The sequence below is a fragment of the Mizuhopecten yessoensis genome, unplaced genomic scaffold, assembly GCF_002113885.1.
Source record: "Mizuhopecten yessoensis strain PY_sf001 unplaced genomic scaffold, ASM211388v2 scaffold2805, whole genome shotgun sequence".
Classification (NCBI taxonomy): Eukaryota; Metazoa; Mollusca; class Bivalvia; order Pectinida; family Pectinidae; genus Mizuhopecten; species Mizuhopecten yessoensis.
The window spans coordinates 202,023-229,436 of NW_018404728.1; the positions used below are offsets into that span (position 1 = coordinate 202,023).

Here is a 27,414-nt window from a genome sequence, read left to right on the forward strand (position 1 = left end):
TTGTCATAGTAACCAAACCAAACTTCTTTTTGCATGCTGTTATCTATTTCGGTTGTATTGGAATTATGACGAATGTAAAAAAAGATAAGATGTTTTGTTTCCTAAAATATATAGTCCTACAATGTGATTTCTCAAATACACACAAATATATGTGTTGCCAAAAGAGGAAATTCATGTAAGCTTCATGTGCGTTAAGGGTTTAAAGGGAAAAAGAGCAAATTACCCAACAATCTATATAATTTGTGATAATTGGTTTAACATTTTGGATATCTATCTGTTTACATATATATACACGTATGACATTGCTGTTTGGGTGTTTCAGCAGCATGATGATGATATGTATCAGAGATTTTCAAATGTATGCAAATTGAGCTCACAACGTTTTTCCATTCATGAAAACTTAACCTTAGCCACAGTGAATAGCTCCATTAGTAATACAGCTAAAAATGAAATAAGACCAGGTCGAAAAATTAAACTCTTATTTTATAAACAGACCATTTGTTACCTGGTGGAATACCTATAGATAAATAAAAGATAAAGTCGTTACTTTATAGCCAGGTTTTTAAGGAGATCGATTGCTTCCATTGACCTTATTGATAGACATGTATAACATAATTAATCCGATACGGTAGATAATTAATACTATAAGATAAAATCTCTGTTCCTTCAGCTTTAGTCATCATTTTCTATATTCTTAAATATCGCTGCTGTTCATGGTTCAAATTCAAATTGTTTTATTACTTTTGGCCTTACGGCCCATAAGTTCACATGCATAAATCAAGTATATTGCACAAAATCAAATTCAAATTATTTTATTACTATGGGCCGTAAGGCCTAAAGTAATACAATAATTTGAATTTGAATTTCACATACATAATACAATTTTTAACAATAACATGGGATATTATGAAGGTTGGGATAGCTATACCTTTACAACATATATGAACATATGTATTTAATAGTGGAGATGTTATATTCCAGGCACAAACTTATAAGGTTCCTAGGCGGGTAGACGAGGCCGGTGTATGCATGTTTAATGGTCACCGTCCTCATCTCATTTACATATATCCCGTTTATTTATGACTGTCGATGTTTATTTATTATATTCACTTTCACTTATATTCCTAGCATCGAGGACTTGACATGACTTAGGGTTATACTAGATCTACCCTGTTAAAATCTCTGATAGTCCAATTAGTCTTCTAATCTGTATGTACATATATATATATATATATATATATATATATATATAACTAGCTTATTGGTTCGGCCTGCCCTACATTGTATCTACCTAAACTTAATGTATTAAATCTTCAATTTACATGCAGTATATGTTTGAAATGTATGTCTTTCTATATGGAAAGGGCTTTTATAGGCAATGCCTGTTCCCAATCCAATTGTTAATTGCAACAATAAAACATTTTGAAATGAATATTACTTTGGAAAGTAAGGAAGAAACTAAAAAAATATTCAGTAAGCCGATATAGAAAGCAACAATGTAATTATTTACTGTACTATATGACCGTCATATGTACAAAGCCATTAAATCTTGTATGAAGTTGCACATTTACAAATTTCTGACTACAATGGTAATATATTTTTTCATAGTATTTCATGCAAATGAAGTCAGAATAAATTTAATTCACTGTTACCATCATCATCATCAGATAAATGTGGTCCGTATGTACATTAATTAAACCTGTGATGTAATAAATCACCAGAAAATGCAGTAAGGAAACACCTATCAATGTATTTATTAGTTGATATAGAACGCCAAACATAATATTCTTAACTAGATGTTTAATTGTTGCATGTCTTGGTCTGTTGGTCAATGGTATCCCAACACAGAATCGTACACGGACAATCGGTCTGTTCTGGCCTCCAGTCCGTGTCAGACGATCAGATGATATTATGACATTCCTTTTTAAACGATAGCAGTAATTTATAGATTCATTGTCCCTACTACATCTCACAATGCCACAGTTAAATGTTAAAAAACAAAACGTTGATAGATATGTACATTAACATGATGAGTATGTACTGTTAATGGTTGTTAGAAGAAGGCTTGTATAGGCTATGCCTGTTGCCGAATTCCGATTGTACTTAAAAGATCTATACAATAAAATATTCGGAAATGAGAAAGCCAAACATAGCAAACTGTTACTGCACCATATGACCATATCGTCTGTTTAGAACTCAAATCCAACAAAAAACATACCTATATCTATAAGAGTCGGAAACATGTAACGGAATACAACGAATTACCTTTAAAGTCGTCAAAATGTAAAGAGCACCTTGAGAGTCCTATTACCACAAAGGTTATGCGAGTGAGGCACGCCTATAATATAATTACATTTTTTATAAAAGAATCAAACAGTACGCTATGAACCTTTATGTGAAAAGTACATGTATATGCAATTACCAACGCATTTGACAAAATAAAAATAAAACAAACTATCCCTACTTTTCCTCCTCTTCATTTATTGCACAATTAAACATTGTATCAAAACTATAAAATCAATATGTGGTTCTCCCTTTGACAATTACATGAGAGGTATCAATAGCGTTACAAAGGTTGACCAGCTGTTTAAACAGTATTGAAGAACTTGCAAGTCACGGAAGTAAATGTCGTACGCAGCGTAATGAAACATGGATTAGGGGATTAAAGGATTAGCAAAATAGCATATGTGATCTTAATACAATAACACCTCCCACCAGCATAACTAAGTTTACACCGATTTGTTCACGATGATCGTACGACTAGTTACGAACACTCGTAGGCATCCAAAATAATAAACGTTCAAAATGAAATTTAACATGCCTCAATAATATTCGTTGAAATGTACATTACTAATAAATAGATGGCCAAAATAATGTACTTGCCCCTGTTTAAAAAAATGGTTTGCTCATAGAATCGCTAAAGTGTCGATTTACAGTCCTTGACTATACTATGTAATATCAGAATAAATGTTGTAAAATAAGATCGCCAACGGTGACATATGAGACACACAAATTGTTTGTTCATTTGTTTTTCTATTAAAAATAGAATTCTCTTAAATGCATGAATAGTGTACGCTTAATGACCTATTTAATTCTACCACTTTTAAATTATTCATTTCGATAAAACATTCTACAAGACGCAGGGAAATTAAAACGTCACCATTTGCAGGCTCTTAGCATGCAAATTGTTTGATGAAAATCGCGAATTTCAAAAGTGCCTTTGACGACCACGAACAATCAATTGTCTTAACAAGATGACGTGTCCTTTCACGGTGAGTTATGCTTATTTATGGCGTCATTTGACGTTTAACATAAAAATAAAAATAAATGATTAGTACATCCAAAACAGCCTTGGTATAAGTGGTTTGGATATAATGTTTAACATAAACGCCCTATACCGCTTAAAGTGCTAATACAATGGCAACCGTAATGTTTTTTTAAAAAGAATATAGCCTTTCTAGTTCTAACGAAACTTAGGTCATTATACCATAATGACAATACCTCAATGTGTTTGAGATTATCTAATGAATTCAGTACTTATTGTCCAGCAATATTACCTTATTCATGTTTTCCCATATTAAGGAAAGTCCACATAAAGGCTAAATGTTCATATTTAGGTAATACATTGTTTAAGAATGCCCAAATGTGAACAATCACATATTAAGAAAAAAATATATTTACGTAATACTTTAAGTAAGAATCGCAATATAAATGTAATATCTAATGAAAAAATATCCACATTTTGCTGCTCAATAGTAAGACATACACATAGTAGGCCTGACAATGTATAAATACGAAAGAAAATGTTTATTCATCGACATGCTATAAATCATTTCAATCATGCAATTTATTTCTATTTGATTCTAAGTTAAATTACAACTTTTTCTATACATCTTCATTACTCTGTTTGACATCCAATTTCGATAAAAGTTAATATCCTGTTACTGAAGCATACCTTATTCCTGACGGTTACATGTCTATAATTATTATATGGGTCTCTAAATGAGATTTCATATTTCATGTCCACATAACAATTATTGTCGACGTAATTCCAATAGGACATTATTTTAGATCATGCCGAAAAAATGTTTGAATCAATGAATTTGTGACAGTTACAAATCTAAGGAATAGTCTGTCATATAAATATCGCCAATTGAAGCGCTTGTTTATTCACTAGCGTTGTACCAAAATCAAAATATGACGAAAAAACAGAGTCATACACAGCAAATAAGCCACTCTACGAAACGATGAGTGTGAAAATAACCTCTGCAGATTCAGAGAAGGAGTAGGCCTGTTGTAGCCCGCTGCATGATCATGAGAAGCAATTAACGCTGCCCCCGTCCTTCAGAATCGGGGTTGGTTTCTTCCGTGTCTCCTGTTAATATACCTGCTATATTTCACTGTATGTGTATCGTAAGGGGAGGTAAATGAGGGACCCCCTGAAGTATCGATGATTTTGTTCCTTGTTTTCTACTAAGAGGAAATTAAGAAACCAATATTGATCAGTTCTATCATCTTTAATTCTGCGCCCATCTTTTCTACTGATCCTATGTATATACTTTCTCTTTACAGCAATGTTTCCCCAGGCACTCTTCATCATATGATTTATTAGTAAGCTGTTGCGAGGACGTTAAACCACGATAAAAAAGTAATGAGAAAATAAAATAATGTGACAGACTTATGACATATTATTATATGTACATCCCTGTCAAAATAGATTTAGTACCTTTATTCCTAATTGTATCCATACAATACTCACTAGAATTTATAACAGTTCATTAACCTATATCGACGCTGCGGTATTTTTATGACTTATTTACTCGATCATAAATACCGTGTCAGCTATATGAGAGATACACGGACGAAAAGTTTAAACTCACAAACCGTAGTATTACATTGCGGTTTGTTATTTTCATCACGAGTTACACAGAAAAAATATATGGAACACTAACAAGCAACTATCGTTTGATGTGATGGCACCTCAATGTTCCCTTTGGTTGTTCTCCTAATCCACTGTTGAAAGAACGTTAAATCCCTAACAAATCAATCCTCCTGATCAATGTAGACTGTCGTGTAAGAAATTCTAACCAATATCGTTTAAACATATTCCTGACATGAATTATTAACATAAGTTATCTTATTGCCACACAACTAAATATATCCCCGTAGCATTAGTATTATCTACATTGTAAAACATATACCAAGTCTCCTTTTTAGTCACTTATCCTAGAGGCTGCCCGTATTCAACAAACAGAAAGACTTTTTTTCATATATATATACATATTTATTTTTAATTTAAAAAACCACAGTGAATGCATCTTTAATTGTCAGAAAAATATATATCACTATACATATATAAATATTTAATACTGATCAACTGCTGACTCACTGCAGCCTATTGTCCTGTTAAGCCGTGTATTAACCTGTAATGACTTAATATGTAAAGAATTGTAATCAAACACCGACTATTCTTATATTGATCCATATGGGGTCGCCTTTATTACAAGGGATATGCCGATACACATTGTACCTAGTTATGTAGACGGAGTTGGCTACAGTCGTACCAGGCACAAGAGTTATTGATTAAATAGGCATTAAGAGGTGAAATCACGAGACATGTATAACCTCTATTGTTAATGGTGACAAAGGGAAATATAAAATGTTTTTACATTACACGGCTTTCGTATTTACTGCAATACATATATTTTTGTATCTGTTTTGTTAGGGAGGTTCTTCCACATCCCAGTATTACGTATTCAAGGTTCAGTACCCATATTAATACAAAATTCACTCATTTACAATATTGCGGTTAACGTTTATTCAATTTTTTTATATATCATTAATGCCTTTTTAAGTAGGATTTAATGAGGTTTTAAACACAATTTCTTTTCAAACACCTGCATCCTGGATATTACATTTTTATCGGTGAACTATCATCCTAATAGAAGAATTACATTGAAAAAATAACAATATCAAGGCTACTTGTGTAAGAGTAGTGATCCTTGTGGATCTCTTGTAAAAAATGTCTTGTGTCAATTAAACATCTAGTCAGCTGACACATGTTTGTGTCAATCACAGTGTCAACGTCTTGTCGGATATCATTGTTGTGTCAATTAAGCATCTATTTATAGTGCACATATTGATGCGTCAATCCGTTAATTGACACTTTGCTGTCTCTATCAAGCTCCTAGTCAGTTGCTGACAGTTAACACTCGGACTTGTGTTACCTGTGAGCACGAGGATATTAAGTTTCATGGTTCGCACGTTTAATGCGATTCCAAGCCAGATTATGATATTAAAAGAGATTAATATTGACGTATATAGCTAACACTATGCTATTAAACAGTGGGTAAAGCGATAATACAATGTCATTTAACTCGCACCTTATGATTTCGGTCTTGTTTGATCGTTGCCGATAGATTAAGAAAAAACTATTTGCTTGCACAATGGAATTCTAAATAACAATTTTTAACACGAATTCATGGTTCATAAGTTATCGATCTTGGAATGTCGCCAGTATATTTCGACACACCATAAGCATTGAAGTACTTATAATAAAATATAAATATGAATATTTATTTTTATTTTTCATTTCCCTTTACTGACGGGATACGTTTTTCAAGTAAAAGATACTGCAAATAACGTAGTATATTCGATTGTATGACAATGACATCTGGAGATAATAGGGCCGTCCAAGAGATAAATCATAATTACATTTTACTACAACATCATAGCCTGAATACGGTAGCATGCTACTCAATCAGGTCACAATATTCTGACAATGGGTTAAAATGTGCATGGGGACACAGAATAGTGTAAGGGGTAAATATAAAATAAGAAATGAGAAGACATCAGTTTCAGATCAACATCTTTCATTTCAATACATGCAAAAGACAAGTTGAAATACAAGCTCCAATTCAATAGCGAATTGAAATTTAGTCGCCCCGACAATCATGCATTTGGATATAGCAGGTAATTTTATGCAGTCCAATATGACTTACGATAGTTGATTAAACCTCAACTTATAATAACATCAAAACAAACAAAAAACGTAAGGAAGACAATTTTAAAACCCATTCCTTTAAAGTAATATCTTTCTATAAGTAGAATTTATTATTATATCCATACAAATTACATATATTTTATGCCACAGGTGGTTGACACTAACGATTGACCAACAGATTTTGAAGTTGGCCGTAATCTTAGAGTTCATGATATTACGGCTTAAATAATATTTGTTTTATAAAATAAATTATCTGTTGCTACAAAAAGCTGTAAAAACGTATCGTTGTACAGGGTTTCATACACACCATTTACTTTAAAAATGATATCCTGATATACATTGATTATCATTATTATACCATTAGCAGCACTGATGAGTAATAGAAAGGACGAAATGCCCATACGATGCAATACATTTTGATATTTTTGGCTTCTCTGCTGTAACTTACTGAATAGAATTTTTAAGGTACTTCCTTCCTTCGAATGTCTGGTGATTAATGTCTGATGTAGAACACTAATTGACGCGTTTAAATGGGAATTTCTTGATTAATGAAAAGTTAATGAAAAAAATGAAAGAAATCTTAATTTGCATTTAAGGAATGAATGATACGGGCATAGGGTTATATTGCGGGCAGATCAATGATTCTAAAGTGTATTTTATGGACTTAGGAGCAAATTTGACTTTGATTATCAGATAAATAATCCTATATTGGTTATTTCAGTATATAGCGGGTAGCTCAGGACTCTGTTACGTAACACTCTACTAGAAAGTCCAAGAAATAACTATGTAGGTTCGGGGAACGAATAGACCTGTTGTATCATATAGCATTTTTATAAAAGTGTCTGAAAACCTTGGCCCAAGTCAAGAAGGACAGAAAGATCCACCTCTTCACGTTTGCATTTTAGGCTCTTTATGTACACACCACGCTTTAGCCATTATGTACACACCACCCTTAATATATTCATCTATATGCATATTGAGAAAATGGTCATCTTACTTAAAGTATATTATATTATTAGTAGTATAATTATGCGAGGTAATTGGAATGGAGAAGTTTCAGAATCCAGGGTTTCTTCTCTATAGTGTGATGTGGAGAAGACAGTACAATATAACGATATATATTAAAAGCAACAGAAAATCGCGAGCTCTTTCGATTTTGAACAAAAGAAAAGAGTGCATGATAATGTTTAAAGTTTGTCTTAATTAATATTCAAAACAATTGCTTCTAAATTACACAGATAAATAACATAATATCTTTAAATATCTTAGCCATAGAACATTCCACGATTTATTGATCTGTGTATGTTTTATGTTATTTCAAATTAATGTAGCTTTTTCCTAGATTATCAACGAAAACCCTAATTTTATCCTATTTGTGGAAAAGATCGACAATTACATTTACCATATTTCTAATTAGATGAGCGGCGATGTCGAAGATAAGTGGCAAAATTAGTTTTTACATTAACTAGGGTCTGCTTTTTGTAATAATTGACATTGCTCTGTGCTATATTTGTAATGATCGTCATTGAGAAAACGATTAATAAATATTTTATTTTATTTTTCTTTGAAAATTACTTCTGTGCATTTAAGTCAGTAAACTCTCGTTGTACTGCCACAAAAGAAAACTTGGTGTTATAAGGGGTTTGGCGAAAAATTGGGGGAATATATAAAAGATCATATGAAGAAAAATCTAAAGGTATTTGGAAATTTCTTGATATTTCTGAAGAATCCCACACATTTTGAAAATTAACACTTATATGTCTTAAATCTAGCAAGGATTTCGATATTACCTAAGAATCCTACGCATTTTGAAAATTGCCTTTTATATCTTAAATCTAACAAGGATTTCGAAATTTCTTTAGAATCCTACACATTTTGAAAATTAACATTTATATATCTTAAATCTAACAAAGCTTTCAAAATCAGGGTACAGAACGTATATTGATGCATGTTTTGAGTTTACTAGCCCACTAGTGGTTGGTAGAGAAACATAATGTCTGGCTGAAGGTACAGACATAACTTACTATCAAATGACCGCGTGGAGACTGAGTTATATATCCAGCCAATGTAATGTATCTCACATTTCCTTCTTTAATAGTTTATGGTTTCTCTTCAATGTTATACATGTACGTCGACATCACAGGAACATCCATAGCATTCCTGTATCTGGTTTTACAATAATGTACCTAATCTAGGTTTTCTACCTTTGTCATATAGTGCAGTAAAACGTTTACTTTTTTGGCTTCCTGCATATTTTTCAATATGTGCTTCCTCCTTCCTATTTCTAGTTATGATCTATTTCACACGGTGATTCACTCTGATTGTAGACGTTTACTTGTTGCTGCAGTTTATATCACACGGTGATTCACTCTGATTGTAAACGTTTACTTGTAGCTGTAGTTTATTTCACACGGTGATTCACTCTGATTGTAGACGTTTATTTCACACGGTGATTCACTCTGATTGTACGTCCTTAAATTACCTCAGCTGTTTATAGGACGTTAAACAAAATAAAACCAATCACTCTGATTGTAGACGCAAACCTGTAGCTGGAGTTTAATCTGGCATGTTTCCCATGAAATACAAGCTGAAGCGTAAATTATCTGTTGAATCCAAAGGTGTAAACATGTACCGTTATGATAAGTATTATAGGCAAATTTTCCCCTTTGCTCTGTATTTCTACAGCCAAAGGTCAAACGTCCTCCACATTACGTCATTTTCCTAATAGATTTTATGTTAATTTCCATTTCTAATAACATTTCTTTTTTTAAAAATTCTAACTTTGATGAGTTAATTGGCCAAAACAATTTTAAAGGCTGAAATTTAACATTGTGTTTATAGGAGTGACGTGAAAATATAATCTGCATGCTGTGATAAAAAGTGATATCCCAATAACAGAGAACGGATATTAATATAAATATTACCACAAGAAACACTGGATAATTATCTAGCATAATATCGAACGGATGACAAAGGAAGTCGCAAAGATATTCTAAAAAACCCAGAGATAAATTAGCATAGAATCCCATGGGAATCTGACGTAATATAACGTGAACGACATTTGACTATCGGCTGTACCGATGATACCGAACACTTAACAATTGGTTTAATTTAATTCTATTCCCCCTTCAATACCCCCGATTAGTTCTGAATGGACAAATTAGCCACATGTTGCTGTGAAAAGATTACTTTGTTTGACTGTTTGCATTGTCACACTATTGCCATACTGGCGGTTCCTTCTGGCACCTGTTTTATTTTTTTCAATCTAGCTGAATAATTGTCAAAGACCGTGGATCATCATGATTCGTGACATTGATATTTCCCTGTCTATTACCGTAACACGTTCGTTCACTATAATAGACATTCTTGTCACTATTAATACTATACAGGATTGGATAGGAACGAGCATCAAGATGGGTCCAACATGTTCTGCAACATACCTTTTTTCCTTTCTTGAATGCTAAGTTTTAATTTTTTGTCTTCGGTCTGAAAGTCGATTCATTTTGCTAAATAAAGTATTTTTTACAACAATTTTAAAACAAATGTTATCAACTTATATTAATCACTGGTGTTTGTCTAGACGGAGGCGCACTTGTGACGTAAGGTGGGAGGACACCGGAGATCTAGGAAAAAACCAACGTGTTTGGGCAGATGACCCAATATTGGGTAATCGATAACATATCGAATTTTATGATTATCCAACCCGTCATTCAAACCATGCTGGTGACTGTAGTCGATCACAGATCTAGCTTTCCAGAAATGTAAACCGGTATAAATATCATATATTAAAAAAATGCATATTCTCCCAATGCTTCACTTTTTAGGTTATATCGCAAAACCCTTAAAATCAGACAACACAAAAAATGACGACGTCAGTTCCGCAATGTTTGGCGCGGTATTTGTACATCCGCGAAGTATACCGTATAACCTTAAAGTACTCATTCCTTAAATCTTAGTAACGAACTGCTTGTCATCTGATAAACCTGTATTTTAGGACATTATACTTAACCATCTCCATTTTCACGACCAAGAGTTGACACGACCTTTTATAACTCGTCCATCCTTTGTTACGCCGGTATCGTTGACCATTTTAACCATTATTGTTAGACTGTATCGCCTCAATGTTATAAAGCCCATTGTTGTCCGTTTGTCTAAAGAGGTAGATACTTTCCCAAGCTTACAGTCTATGACACCATTACACCACTGTACAAGCTTTGTCAACTTAACAACGGAGGGTTTTGATTTCAATCCTATGTTAAATTCCCATCGGGAGGGCCTATGGATTTATTTTAAAAGTTCGATTAATGTAAATGATATTCTATAATCAGTTAATTGTTTTTGTAAGGTTCATACATTATATAGTTCTATATATAACCTGTTAGCTTCACAGCAGTAAAGTATTAATTGTTGGCTTAACAGTGGTAAATCTTGTTTAAATGAATCACTAGAGATACAAAGTAGAGCAGCACTTATTTGAAAATTTAGTAAGTGACGCAAAAAGCTAGCAAGGTAAATGTTTTACTGTATCATATGATCATATCGTTTATTTAGGAATATTAAGTGGTACGTGGGGTCACTGGGTGGATAAAGTACTCGCCTTTCACCAAGGCGACCGTGTTTTACCCAATCGGACGTGACAAATTAAAGTATGTTGTCAACTGCTGGACCACATGGACTTCTCCGGGTACTCCGGTTCCCTTCCACATCAAGACCCCAAACGTGCTACCATTCGGGTCAACAATAGTGATTGGTATAAGTTGAAAAATGTTGTTTCATATTCATTGTGAAATATCTAAAGTTTATATTTATATTTACTTGAGGTCAAAAGAATAACAATCAATGTGTACAGTGTTCTGAAACATATTTAGGAAAACGGCGAAAGGGGAGATGTGGCTATGGGCCCTTGTTGTTTTTATATAATATTTTACTAAAAAAATAATTAATTGAAAAAGTTAACAAGTTTATATTATATATGTGTTAACTGCAATCACGGTATAATTAACCATACAGTGTTATTTGATAGTCACCTGATGGTTGACATTACCTTACAAAGCATCTTGGCTCTAGATGGTATACTTTACTCAATAAATCTGTTCGAAGATTTTAACCTTATTTGACCATATAGCTTAAAATAAGGTCAGGATGATTTTATAACGACCTTTTATAGTAATTAAATTTATACAGTTCTTGGTTAAATAAATTATGACCTCAGGCTTTCTTGCACTTGGGAAAATTTGATTTAAATCTATTAACATGTACACTCAAACGTCTTTCTTGACATTGACCTCATTTTGTTAATTATGCAAATTTATACGAGGTCAATAATAACTGATATTTAATACATATTCTGACAGAAGAAACGAAGCTACTTCCTAATTACAGGTATTTACATAACCTCACACCCACATATTAGGCTTAATTAGTAACGTCCATAGTTTGAACTAATGAACACTTTCAGTTTGGAAATCATAAGAACTATAGAATGTTCATTTTCTAATTTTCGTTAACATTAGCATCCATTTTAGCCTCGTCTCTCCAACCTTTGAACAATTAAGATAAATGTATTCAGTCATCAGCTAAATCAACAGTATTTTGAATTGCTTTAAGTTCAGATTTAGGATTGCCACCTTCATATTTCTCCTTTGATTTGTTTGTGTTTACGTCCGTTTAACAGCTAAGGTCATTTATATTTACATCTATTGATGGTCATATTTGTCATTTGGAGATCGAAAGTTAAATATTTTACATACAAAGCTTCGTTATGGATGTAGCCCAATAAACTACACTCAATCGAGAACTATACTAGCTGACAGTAAGACATTCAGCTGATGAAATCTATGCGCTAATTGTTATCATTGCTTGTTGGAAATTTACCACCTTGTAGAATTGAGAAATAATCTTTGTTGCTGTAGTGAAATAAGTTACTAAGTAAATACGTCAATTAACTTTGACCTTTTTACCAATTGGAAAAGGGAACCTGTATGTCGACTCAAATAGAAAATCCTTTATACCTGTACAAAAAGTTATGTAGCGCAGTAAAAATAAATAAACGTTTTTATAACAGAAATCATAAATTACTATTTGTTATGCCAGGCGATGTCATTTATACAATTTTTATTATTGTTTTACATGTATTTGTATTCGAGAATGTGTTGACTAGTTGATCAAACTTATACCTAATCCTCTGAACAAAAGTTCGAGAGAAGAATTACTATAAGCTCTAACTTATTCCCTACCCTCTACAATCCTTAACAAGCATGTATATAAGCATGTTTGATCATAGCATGAACTAGAATTAACACTAAAATTGTCGGCAATAAATATATATTTAAAATTAAAACTCCGGAGTGTCAAAACAAAACTCGCATATTGGAAATAACTGATAAAGGCTAGACTATTTATTATTAAACCAAACACTGTCTAACGCCTTCAGCCCATCAAGGCGCTCTTCATGCAATATGGAAAAAGAACGAAAACAAAAGATCACAAAAACGTTTGATCACTTTGTTCAATCAGTATATATTATTCCCTAATTGACACACTATTATAAGTTGTTTGTAAGATGTATTTATGTTAGTTTTTTTTTTTTTTTTTCTTAAACATTTTTTTTTATTGTCAGTTTATTTTATCTACTGACAATATTCAACTTATGCTTGACTCTTGCTTATTCATAAAACAGTCACTAGAACTGAGGAGAGTAGGCATGGTTCGTTTGTAAGTTTATATGTTTTTCAAAGTCTGAAGATTCTTTCTATGTTTATTGTTTTGCTATTTGCCTTCAAGTAACAATGCAACTTATAGTAACAATAAAATAATGAATTGAAAAAATAGATATATTGGGGCAGTACAATTAATAAATATAGACAATTTATACTACGCCGTTTCTTTATGTATTTCTATCATAGAGCGGCGATAGAATGACACTGGCTATTGTTCAATTGTTAATGGTATGGGAATGGTTGTAACAGATTAAGACAAAAGAGCAGATGAAATACAACTTCAGTATATAGCGAAAAACAATACACATAGTTATGAACTAATGTATGTTCATATAACAATACTACAAATTGTTTAAACATTAATCTGTGTTTACAGTTCAGTAAACAAAATCTAAACAAACAGTAAACTGAAATAACTGGCATTAGTGATGATCGTGGCCCAGTTGTTCAGAAGTCGATTAGTATAGTCTGTGATTAGCGCAAATGTTCATTGTTTGTTTATCTCTAAAACACAACTATTGACTGTGTCAAACTCCCCAGATAGCAAATATTTTAGTACAGTAAATTAAATGTAAAGTTTAAAGGTTTTTTTCTTGTACATTGACCTAGTTATTAGAGATCGGAAGATGTTGTTTAAACAGTGATTAAGATGATCACCCCTTGAAAAAAACTTGGACCAGAAGAACGAAATATATTGTTTTAGTAGGAATGAAAGATAATCTATTTTCCTTTGAGGTTGTGAAGATTTTGCATTGTCAAAAACATGACAAATAATCCAAAGAATGCGTAACTGTTAAAGTAGTATTTCTTTGTGTTAAAGTATAAGTCACAAGTTATTTGAACATTGATAATAGTTTGATAAAAGTTTAAACAAAAAAAATACTAAATTAAATACAGTATGAAATAAATATGTATTGCTGGTGAAATTTCGCGAAATGCCTCTAAATATTTTGTATTACGGTTCATTATGAACTGTGACTTCAAACTCCATATTTAAAACATTTTATTTGCAAAAAGTTGGTATTCTGAAAATAAGTAAGATATCCTCACATAGATGCCTACCATTATTACAGGCACTGTCAATCACTTTATGAAAAAAACATCGATAAACTTAAATCTTCTCAGTCGATACAGATATGTATTGAATATTTACTTGTGGATTTTTTACTGGCAGTTTATGAGTAGTAATTATTCAAGTTAGATATAGATAGTTTATACAAGTAAACAATTTATATTTATGTGTAGCTATTAGGACTTAAGAAAACAAATGTAGTGGTTGGTCTTTTGGCATATTGGTAAGCGGGCGCGCCTTTCACCAAGTTGGCCGGAGTTCGACTCCCTGATGTGACGTGAAAAGGGTACTGGGTCACTGCCGACCCACGTGTTGTTTTCTCTTGGTACCCAGGTTTTTTTCCACAGTGAGATCCCCTTTGTGCTACCATCTAGGCCAACTAGAGTGATTGACATAAGTTGGAAAACTTGCTTTTCATAAAAGTTGTAAAATCAATAATTTTTATATTTAATTATTAACTTTCATAATAATACTTTTTTTCAGAAATATAAATTTTATATTTACGTGTAGCTCTTTTAAACATGAAAACAATAGATGTTGTTATCAAACCTAAGACAAATTAGTTTGTAAAATATATTATCTATACATGACACATGTTATTATTTATCAAGAGTTTTTAAATAAATATATATTAAAATTACATCTTATTAGTTTTATATATATATATTGAATTTATTCATTTATGCAACAAATTCACCATAACTTTAAATAGTAAATATAGTTATCTTACTCAAATTTAATGAGTTTATTCAAAAATAAGATTGTTTTATAAATGCTTGTAGCTTACAATGCTGAACTCTCATCATCTTTGAAATTGTGATTGTCAAGTGATCGAACACCAGGGAACACCAGGGAACACTTGGGAAGAAATTTAATTTGAAATTCATCAAAGAAATGATTTAACGTAATTAGAAAAATATGTTTCGAGTGTTTATACACCATGCTCTAGTACAGGTAACTGTTTTACACTGATTTATTGGTGATAATTTTCAATATTTGCCAAACGATTGAACCTTATTGTTGTTTTAAACAGTGAGAAATTCGACTCATCAAAAATCGATTTTTAAATTGAATATTAGTATAGTGTTATATAAGGAAAAAAACGGACTTTGTTGTAAGTCTGTCGCATCGAGAAATTCGAATATTCGAAGTTCGATTTATGGAAGTTTGATTATATAACGAATTTACTTTAATATAAGTACTGGACATACGCATTATGTATTTATGTATGCATGTAGATACTTATAGTTCAGTTTATATATTTTACTCATTATCAATGATTAATTGATAAATGAAGCTGTCTAGCTAGATAATAATTATATTTTTGTGCAAGGAAGTAAAGTCTTTCGTAACACTTATGGAGGGGATTCAGTAATATTTTAAACACATCGTCAAATTGTATTTTGTACATGGATTTTATAGGTAATAGATTATGCCAGGTGGCATAGGACTAGTAATTAGCCTCCGATAAGGCAGTTCCTGCAAATTCCTCAAAATTGTAAGGATTAATATATATGCTAATTGTATTGATTGTATGAATTGTATATTTATAAACTGTAAAGCGCTTTAGAGACGCGTATTCTAGCTAGATACGGCGCTATATCAAATGCTGGATATTATTATTATTATTATTATTATTATTATTGTAATTATTTATAGTTTGTGAGACTAAAAATACACAACTTAAACTTCATTTAACTAGTTTAATATAAACAATCAATAAACGAATCAATATATTAAATAAGATATCCTCACATAGATGCCTACCATTAGTATAGGCACTGTCAATCACTTTATGAAAAAAACACCGATAAATTTAAATCTTAAGTCAATACAGATATGTAATGAATATATACTTGTGGATTTTTTACTGGCAGTTTATGAGTAGATGTAATTACTCAAGTTAGATATAAATAGTTTATACAAGTAAACAATTTATATTTATGTGTAGCTATTAGGATACTAGTAGTTAAATAAATTGTATTTTTCTATATTGTGTATATATTTACAGTAAACGATACATTCCGCTATTTTGTTTATATTCCTTCCCTTAACAGAGGTATTTTAATAACATTTACACAGGTAATGAATAAAAGGAAGCTCTTTTAATTTATATTTAATATTTGAACACATACATCTAGATAGGTTCCTTTAATTTCATGAACCGTTGAGTATTCGTGAAAATTTTAATAAAGTCTGAACAGCTAATGAAAAAATATGAAGCTCTTCTACTTTATATTTAATACTTAAACGAATACATAAAACTGTTTCTTTCTTTCTTCCTGAGTTTATCTCGATTTCATTAGCTGTTGGATAGATACAGGCATTTAAACAACATCTAAATCAATTATGGACAATTTAGTGCTATATTTATTGGCACTTAATAATTTAATGACTACACAGGAACATGTAGCTCCATTTGTACAGTTTTATTGTGTGTGTCCCGTCGATGGATTGATTTTTGATTTACCCAGTTTTCAGTAAATAATATTTTTTAAGATATAAAGATTTATTCAGCGGTGTTTATCTGAATAGTACATGAATACATTCGTGAGAAAAGAGGCTGAAAGCGCGGAGTTAAACACAGATTCGTGTTGACCTTTGACAGGATGTGTTACACAGTCGTAAGATGAACGTAACACACACATTTATGTGATTGAGCATACCAAACACTGATTTACACAGCATCATACAGCTGTCTCGTCCTCCTAGGACTCATCGGTGATGTTAGGGGCCAAAAGGTGGAAATCCAGATAAGTCTAAACTACTGTTGACGGGGAGGTGCATAAAACCCAATGAATTTATTAATTAAGAGTACTTGCTAAGTTCAAATATTTAATAAATGTGATGGTTCTTTGTACACCTTATTATAAAAATCAACACAAAGATGTATACATATGTTCGATTTCTGGCATTTAGAATAAATGCTCATTTTCGACAATTGAAGTGTTTGTTATTTTATCGACAAAAAACATAGCAGAGTATAACCTGTGTGTGCTGTTGGGTTTAGTGCAGACTAAACACGATAATATAAAGTGTTTTATCTTAGGAATCGTGTAACTACATGAAACAGACTACTGTGACCATCGTAGTTACGGGGACTAAAAATCCTCCTACAGAATCTAATTGTGACGTCATCCTGATTCTTTTCTCATTTCGGAAACTGGAATTCCGCTGAAGATCATCATCATCGTACGAGACATGTCAATATATAGCGAAGATATTTACGGGAGGTCTACTGCTACAAAAGGGGCAGATAACTGGGTAAAATTGCTACTCTAGGCAGAGGCAGATATCCACTATAAAGAAGAGGAGAGAACCTATTACACCCAAAAGCGGGGAAATAAGCACTATATGCAGGAGAGATTCATTATTCTAGATCGGGAGAGATAAAACTAATAACTAGAGTCAATGGAATTCTACAAAAGGGGGAGGTTATCACTACAGAAAAGGAAATGTCACAAAGATCAGACAGATGTATGAAGGTCCGTAACGTGAAACAAAAAACGGATGGACATGTCGTTTAAATATCGGACAGATATATACGTCCGTAGCATCCTTTTAACTTATGGTAAATATGACGTACATCAAACACGTGACCAGCTACTTACCTCGCGTCTTTTCCAAGGCAATACCAAAGATGACACCACACACAGAGGCTACTGTCAGTCTGAAAACCGCCACTCCGATGTTCGTCGTCTGCTCTTTGTCCTCTGGAAATCCTGTTTTACTGGGCTCGGATTCTAACTCCTCGGCGGTGGAGCTTTTCCGAGACAGGCTGGCATTCTCCGCCAGGTGAATGTCAGAGACTCGGTTAGAAGGGGATGATTTACCCGACATCTTCAACGTGTAACGTGATCAATGATTACAACGTCAATTACGTCTACATTATTTATAACACGTGCTGGTTGATGTAAGAAATCACGAGACTGTAGAAAAAAGCTACTTTTTGATAGAAATTTCCAGATTATATTCACGCAGTGTTTCGATGTTCTGAGTGAAGAGTCGGGATAAGATAGAGGTTAAACTATCACATCTCTACTGTCGACTGCATACAGAGACGACCTTTGACATCTTGGCTAGAGTTTACTCCAATATCTTGCAGTCTTTCCTTCCACTGTTTTAATTTTGTTGACAAATTAAAATGAATAAAAAGCACAAGTCTTGTGGTTTTCTTAGTTTTGGTGACTAGTACTGATCTTACGATTCACAGTACATATTCCAGAGAGAGGCTATCTTTTCTCTGTTACGTCACGACGTTATAAGATGTCATAAGATGTGACGTATCACCTACGCCCTGGCACCTTTCATCGTTCTATTTCAAATTTTGCGAGACTTTTTAAAGACAATTGTTTTCGGCGATAGTGACCGTGTTGTACGTAGTCTGGTCGGTGGATATCACAGATAAGTCGATATCACAGATAAGTCGATATCACAGATAACACTGAAGGTTAACGTCCCGTGGTATGCACGTGAAATCGTCCGCATTTTTCGGGGGAACAAACTACACTATCACACGTGAATGTTAGGTTAGAATCCTTACATTAAGAAAACAATTATTATTTTTTATCCAAGAATTATTTTAACATCGGCATCCATGCACCTCGCAATTCTTCAGTATATATCTTCTATGCAATCACAATTTTTCAGATGTGCTTTATATATATTATCGGTAGCGGAGTTCCTCCTTGTAATGGTTCTCCGTACACCACACCGCCTGGTATTATTACCTGACTTATTTATACCTGCTACACACATATATAGGTATATATATGTGTGAGTACGCCTCGTTAAGACACTTGGTATATTTATCATTTACACCTGTACAGAACAACCAGGTGTATCACTGATAATCTTACTTTCTCTCGTATACCCATGTGTTGGCATTTATTTTGCCTCGTCACCCTGACTGTAAATATTGCATCTTGTCAACAGCTTGGATTGGCTCGTCTCATATTAGCATCGTTTTGATTGGCCAATGAAAGTCGTGGGCCATTAGGGACGACTCGACCGTGACCAGTACGAGTTCATGTCACCGATTATATACAGAAAACTTGAATGAAAATTGTTGTAGGTTATTTACTGTTCCGGGCATGCGCATTGGCGTAGTTGTAGTCACGTTCGCGCAAGCCAGTGTTGTGTAGTAAATCGGTGAGCAAGCGATAACGAGACACTATTATTAGCCAATGTTATCTATATCATACAAACCACTGGGTCAGTGAGAGCGGGGTGCACACACACACACACACCGAGATTTAAAACATTCACGAAGCAAACGGATTGGGTATTTAAACATTACAAAGACTATTGCCACAATACACACACATATTTATATACCTTACATACATAGATAAAGGGCATAGTATTGATCGCAATGGAGGTCAGTCTCCAGACAACAGAAACTCACATGCATGTCACAATAGCAGACAGCAGATTATTGATCACAACAAATATCAGTTTACATATAACACTTACATGTACCATCAGAAAGACTAAAAAAGAAACTAAACAGTACAAATAAAAAAAGTGGAAATTGTAATTTGATATCATTTATCTTAAACTTTTGCTTGAGTTGACGTAATTTTTCACTTTTCTAAAAACAGACACTGTGTGTTTTTTCTACCAGCGGCCTATGCATGTTTTTTTCAGTTAACGACCAGGGGAGGACGTAGGCATATATAATTATATCGACCAAGGGAGGGGCCGCAGATATATAGAGTTATAACGACCACGGAAGGGGCGTAGGTATATAGAGTTATAACGACCACGGGAGGGGCGTAGGCATATATAGTTATAACGACCAAGGGAGGGGCGCAGGTATATTATAAGTTATCTCTGGGTTAGAAGGTGTATACGGGCTTATCGACCCCGTCTGGTCTTTATAGACCCCGAGCCGAAGGCTTACCCAGATATAACGAATTGGTCACCCTGACAATCTTGTATTACTATTTTTCAGGTATATCGAGTTATAACGACCAGGGGAGGGGCGCAGGTATATAGAGTCATAACGACCAGGGGAGGGGCGCGTGTATATAGAGTTATAACGACCACGGGAGGGGCGCAGGTATATAGAGTTATAACGACCAGGGGAGGGGCGCGTGTATATAGAGTTATAACGACCAGGGGAGGGGCGCAGGTATATAGAGTTATAACGACCAGGGGAGGGGCGCAGGTATATAGAGTTATAACGACCAGGGGAGGGGCGCAGGTATATAGAGTTATAACGACCAGGGGAGGGGCGCAGGTATATAGAGTTATAACGACCAGGGGAGGGGCGCAGGTATATAGAGTTATAACGACCAGGGGAGGGGCGCAGGTATATAGAGTTATAACGACCAGGGGAGGGGCGCAGGTATATAGAGTTATAACGACCAGGGGAGGGGCGCAGGTATATAGAGTTATAACGACCAGGGGAGGGGCGCAGGTATATAGAGTTATAACGACCAGGGGAGGGGCGCAGGTATATAGAGTTATAACGACCAGGGGAGGGGCGCAGGTATATAGAGTTATAACGACCAGGGGAGGGGCGCAGGTATATAGAGTTATAACGACCAGGGGAGGGGCGCAGGTATATAGAGTTATAACGACCAGGGGAGGGGCGCAGGTATATAGAGTTATAACGACCAGGGGAGGGGCGCAGGTATATAGAGTTATAACGACCAGGGGAGGGGCGCAGGTATATAGAGTTATAACGACCAGGGGAGGGGCGCAGGTATATAGAGTTATAACGACCAGGGGAGGGGCGCAGGTATATAGAGTTATAACGACCAGGGGAGGGGCGCAGGTATATAGAGTTATAACGACCAGGGGAGGGGCGCAGGTATATAGAGTTATAACGACCAGGGGAGGGGCGCAGGTATATAGAGTTATAACGACCAGGGGAGGGGCGCAGGTATATAGAGTTATAACGACCAGGGGAGGGGCGCAGGTATATAGAGTTATAACGACCAGGGGAGGGGCGCAGGTATATAGAGTTATAACGACCAGGGGAGGGGCGCAGGTATATAGAGTTATAACGACCAGGGGAGGGGCGCAGGTATATAGAGTTATAACGACCAGGGGAGGGGCGCAGGTATATAGAGTTATAACGACCAGGGGAGGGGCGCAGGTATATAGAGTTATAACGACCAGGGGAGGGGCGCAGGTATATAGAGTTATAACGACCAGGGGAGGGGCGCAGGTATATAGAGTTATAACGACCAGGGGAGGGGCGCAGGTATATAGAGTTATAACGACCAGGGGAGGGGCGCAGGTATATAGAGTTATAACGACCAGGGGAGGGGCGCAGGTATATAGAGTTATAACGACCAGGGGAGGGGCGCAGGTATATAGAGTTATAACGACCAGGGGAGGGGCGCAGGTATATAGAGTTATAACGACCAGGGGAGGGGCGCAGGTATATAGAGTTATAACGACCAGGGGAGGGGCGCAGGTATATAGAGTTATAACGACCAGGGGAGGGGCGCAGGTATATAGAGTTATAACGACCAGGGGAGGGGCGCAGGTATATAGAGTTATAACGACCAGGGGAGGGGCGCAGGTATATAGAGTTATAACGACCAGGGGAGGGGCGCAGGTATATAGAGTTATAACGACCAGGGGAGGGGCGCAGGTATATAGAGTTATAACGACCAGGGGAGGGGCGCAGGTATATAGAGTTATAACGACCAGGGGAGGGGCGCAGGTATATAGAGTTATAACGACCAGGGGAGGGGCGCAGGTATATAGAGTCATAACGACCAGGGGAGGGGCGCAGGTATATAGAGTTATAACGACCAGGGGAGGGGCGCAGGTATATAGAGTCATAACGACCAGGGGAGGGGCGCAGGTATATAGAGTTATAACGACCAGGGGAGGGGCGCAGGTATATAGAGTCATAACGACCAGGGGAGGGGCGCAGGTATATAGAGTTATAACGACCAGGGGAGGGGCGCAGGTATATAGAGTCATAACGACCAGGGGAGGGGCGCAGGTATATAGAGTCATAACGACCAGGGGAGGGGCGCAGGTATATAGAGTCATAACGACCACGGGAGGGACGCAGGTATATAGAGTCATAACGACCAGGGGAGGGGCGCAGGTATATAGAGTTATAACGACCAGGGGAGGGGCGCAGGTATATAGAGTCATAACGACCACGGGAGGGGCGCAGGTATATAGAGTCATAACGACCAGGGGAGGGGCGCGTGTATATAGAGTTTTATTACATACTTACTAATAAATATGGGTTTTTTGTATATGCGATACGATATGCTCTAACCCATATCAGTCCTCGCCGTATCACACCCCAAAACCCGTATCAGCCAGCAAAACCCATATCACACCCCTTTTGAATTTTGTTTCTTTTTTCAATATTTCAAAGAGAAAAATAGATCATAAGATAGTAGTTTTTATTGGTAAGTATGTAATAAACAGAATGAAACACGCCTTTTCCCATATCACACCAAGTATCAACCCTCGACCAATATCAGCCCTCGAGCCTTCGGCCCTTATAACGACCAGGGGAGGGGCGCGTGTATATAGAGTTATAACGACCAGGGGAGGGGCGCGTGTATATAGAGTTTTATTACATACTTACTAATAAATATGGGTTTTTTGTATATGCGATACGATATGCTCTAACGGTATATAGAGTTATAACGACCACGGGAGGGACGCAGGTATATAGAGTTATAACGACCAGGGGAGGGGCGCAGGTATATAGAGTCATAACGACCACGGGAGGGGCGCAGGTATATAGAGTTATGACGACCAGGGGAGGGGCGCAGGTATATAGAGTCATAACAACCACGGGAGGGGGGCAGGTATATAGAGTCATAACGACCAGGGGAGGGGCGCAGGTATATAGAGTCATAACGACCACGGGAGGGGCGCAGGTATATAGAGTTATGACGACCAGGGGAGGGGCGCAGGTATATAGAGTCATAACGACCACGGGAGGGGCGCAGGTATATAGAATTATAACTACCAGGGGAGGGGCGCAGGTACATAGAATTATAACTACCAGGGGAGGGGCGCAGGTATATAGAGTCATAACGACCACGGGAGGGACGCAGGTATATAGAATTATAACGCCCAGGGGAGGGGCGCGTGTATATAGAGTTATAACGACCAGGGGAGGGGCGCAGGTATATAGAGTCATAACAACCACGGGAGGGGGGCAGGTATATAGAGTCATAACGACCAGGGGAGGGGCGCAGGTATATAGAGTCATAACAACCACGGGAGGGGGGCAGGTATATAGAGTCATAACGACCAGGGGAGGGGCGCGTGTATATAGAGTTTTATTACATACTTACTAATAAATATGGGTTTTTTGTATATGCGATACGATATGCTCTAACCCATATCAGTCCTCGCCGTATCACACAGAGTTATAACGACCACGGGAGGGGCGCGTGTATATAGAGTTATAACGACCAGGGGAGGGGCGCGTGTATATAGAGTTTTATTACATACTTACTAATAAATATGGGTTTTTTGTATATGCGATACGATATGCTCTAACGGTATATAGAGTTATAACGACCACGGGAGGGGCGCGTGTATATAGAGTTATAACGACCACGGGAGGGGCGCAGGTATATAGAGTCATAACGACCAGGGGAGGGGCGCAGGTATATAGGGTCATAACGACCACGGGAGGGGCGCAGGTATATAGAGTCATAACGACCAGGGGAGGGGCGCAGGTATATAGAGTTATAACGACCACGGGAGGGACGCAGGTATATAGAGTCATAACGACCACGGGAGGGGCGCAGGTATATAGAATTATAACTACCAGGGGAGGGGCGCAGGTATATAGGGTCATAACGACCAGGGGAGGGGCGCAGGTATATAGAGTTATAACGACCACGGGAGGGGCGCGTGTATATAGAGTTATAACGACCAGGGGAGGGGCGCGTGTATATAGAGTTATAACGACCACGGGAGGGGCGCAGGTATATAGAATTATAACTACCAGGGGAGGGGCGCAGGTATATAGAGTCATAACAACCACGGGAGGGGGGCAGGTATATAGAGTCATAACGACCAGGGGAGGGGCGCGTGTATATAGAGTTTTATTACATACTTACTAATAAATATGGGTTTTTTGTATATGCGATACGATATGCTCTAACGGTATATAGAGTTATAACGACCACGGGAGGGACGCAGGTATATAGAATTATAACGACCAGGGGCGGGGCGCGTGTATATAGAGTTATAACGACCAGGGGAGGGGCGCGTGTATATAGAGTTTTATTACATACTTACTAATAAATATGGGTTTTTTGTATATGCGATACGATATGCTCTAACCCATATCAGTCCTCGCCGTATCACACCCCAAAACCCGTATCAGCCAGCAAATCCCATATCACCCCCCTTTTGAATTTTGTTTCTTTTTTCAATATTTCAAAGAGAAAAATAGATCATAAGATAGTAGTTTTTATTGGTAAGTATGTAATAAACAGAATGAAACACGCCTTTTCCCATATCACACCAAGTATCAACCCTCGACCAATATCAGCCCTCGAGCCTTCGGCCCTTGGGCTGATATTGCAGTCTCGGGTTGATACTGGGTGTGATATTGAACAAAAAAGAAGGCATGTATTATTCTCTATATAACGACCAGGGGAGGAGCGCAGTTATATAGAGTTATATATGTAAATTTACAGGGTTATGGCGGTCGGGGGATAGTGGAGTTGTAAGTTGACATGATTCGGATGGCGGGGGAGGGAAATAGTTACCTTTATACGATGTACATATACGGGAGGAAGTAAGGAATACACATATGTCATGATTTATATTGATACTGGGAGAAAGATATTTTTATTCGTTGATTGATTGAGATATAGATTTCATAGCTTTGATGACGGAAGAACAAGGGGAATTAAATACATAACAGTCTGATTTATCCATATCAACTGTCGTTTTTATTATCAACGTGTATATTAACTAAACTTTTATACGGTAAAGGGTATAATTGCTGTGGTACAGGCTCGGGTAACAATGTCTGTCATTCGGAAACCATTCGTAAATTGCCGTCATAATTTAAATTTGACGTCACGTCCCGATTGGTCCTGCTCACTCTAACATCATGACGGACACATCCGAACAGTGTCCGATAGTAAACAGTCACGTGTAACATTTCTGGCTGCTATTGGAGTATAACTTTGGCTGGTAGTCTTATCAAGTCATTTTTGTACAGCAGAAATGTATATAAATGTCTGTACAACTTAATTACGCTCGGAACATTTCGGGGTTTTACGCTGTATAAAGTATAGTGCATTTGTATCTACTACTCCGGTGGTAGTTTCAAAAACTAAATGAAATTATTGTGTGGCAATTTCGTTGGATATAGATAAAGTATATATCATTGAATAATATTTACCATTTCACGGCATTGCTACTATATAACCCTTTCTCGCACCTCAGACAGAGATATCCCACGTCATACCCCTTGCTAGATTGTTCTATCTCGTCCGATCTGTCTTGTACCTTCACGTGACATTTCGCGGAATTTTTACACTGTGATGTACTCATCCGCGCGTTAACTGCTTGAAATTGACAATTTGCATTATAAATGATCTGTTTTGTCGTTATATGTATAGTTTTAATGTTGTTTGATATTTTATGTTCTAGATCAAATATAATCTACACTTTGAAACACGTTGTAATCTATGTAAGGACGGACTACATTTTTGAGCGGAAGCATTCAAATGTAGCTAAAGTAGTGAAGGGGTCAATATAATTTGAGGCCCAAGGCGGGATACTTGTAGTTTTTAGCAAAATTTAATAGTTTTTTCGAACTAAAAGGTGCGAGAAAAAAAATCAATTACCTGTAACTGAGCGAGATCGGGTTATCTCAGTCTCGGGCTAAGATTCGGTAACATCCCGACCTCGGCTTACGCCTCGGTTGGGTTTTTGTTACAGAATCTTAACCCTCAACTGAGATAACCCTATCTCGCTCAGTTACAGGTAAAAAAAAATATTTATCACATTCATATGACAGTTGGGCTATGAATGCCATGACACGATTGTTGACGTCATTATTATTCTGACGTCATAATTGTTACGTTGCATACCACTGACCCTCCGTTATAGATGGCTGTTCTATTCACTGAACAAGATAATACGATAAATACATGGTTATTTTTTTTTGCTGAATATTGATAAGTGTAAATGAATTTTCCATTAGATAAACAGATTCCAAAAATGCGCTTCTTTTTCATTTAAGAATTGAACGCCTGTCAGATTGCTGTTATAGCCAATATGAATGCAATCTGGGTGACAGATAAATAATCATGACTCCATATGAAGGCCAGCTGAAACGACAGTTCAATGCTTAAATGTACGCTGAAGAAGGTAAATCATACGCAAGCTGCAAAGGTAGACCCCAGTTTTTAACATTATCTAATGTATTTTTAATTACTAATGTTTATGTGAAATATACATAATAATGTAGTTTGAGCACTGGCACTCATCACACTCTACAAATCGCTTGTTAGGTTTAGGTCTGGGTACTTACTATTGAGATCTGACGTTATAAGTCCATTGGTTAAAGAAAATGCAATGATTAGAACAACTGAGTAATATTTTCAAAGATGTAATTCATTTTCTTCATTAATCTTCAG

General features: G+C 36.0%; 1 protein-coding gene across 2 annotated transcripts in view; it reads right to left on the reverse strand.

The window, feature by feature from the left end:
- Positions 1-19,698, reverse strand: part of LOC110446580 — a 37,955-nt gene extending 18,257 nt beyond the window's left edge. The window contains exons 1-2 of one of the 2 annotated variants that reach the window (XM_021491791.1): positions 19,525-19,698; positions 18,406-19,481 (exon numbers count right to left, since the gene is read on the reverse strand). In XM_021491791.1, coding sequence (XP_021347466.1) covers positions 18,406-18,634 — 229 coding nt within the window. In that variant the 5' untranslated portion in view covers positions 18,635-19,481; positions 19,525-19,698. Of the gene's footprint in view, positions 1-18,405 lie in introns of both variants that reach the window. The other variant, XM_021491790.1, reaches the window with a different exon arrangement.
- Between the last annotated feature and the right edge of the window lie 7,716 nt (positions 19,699-27,414).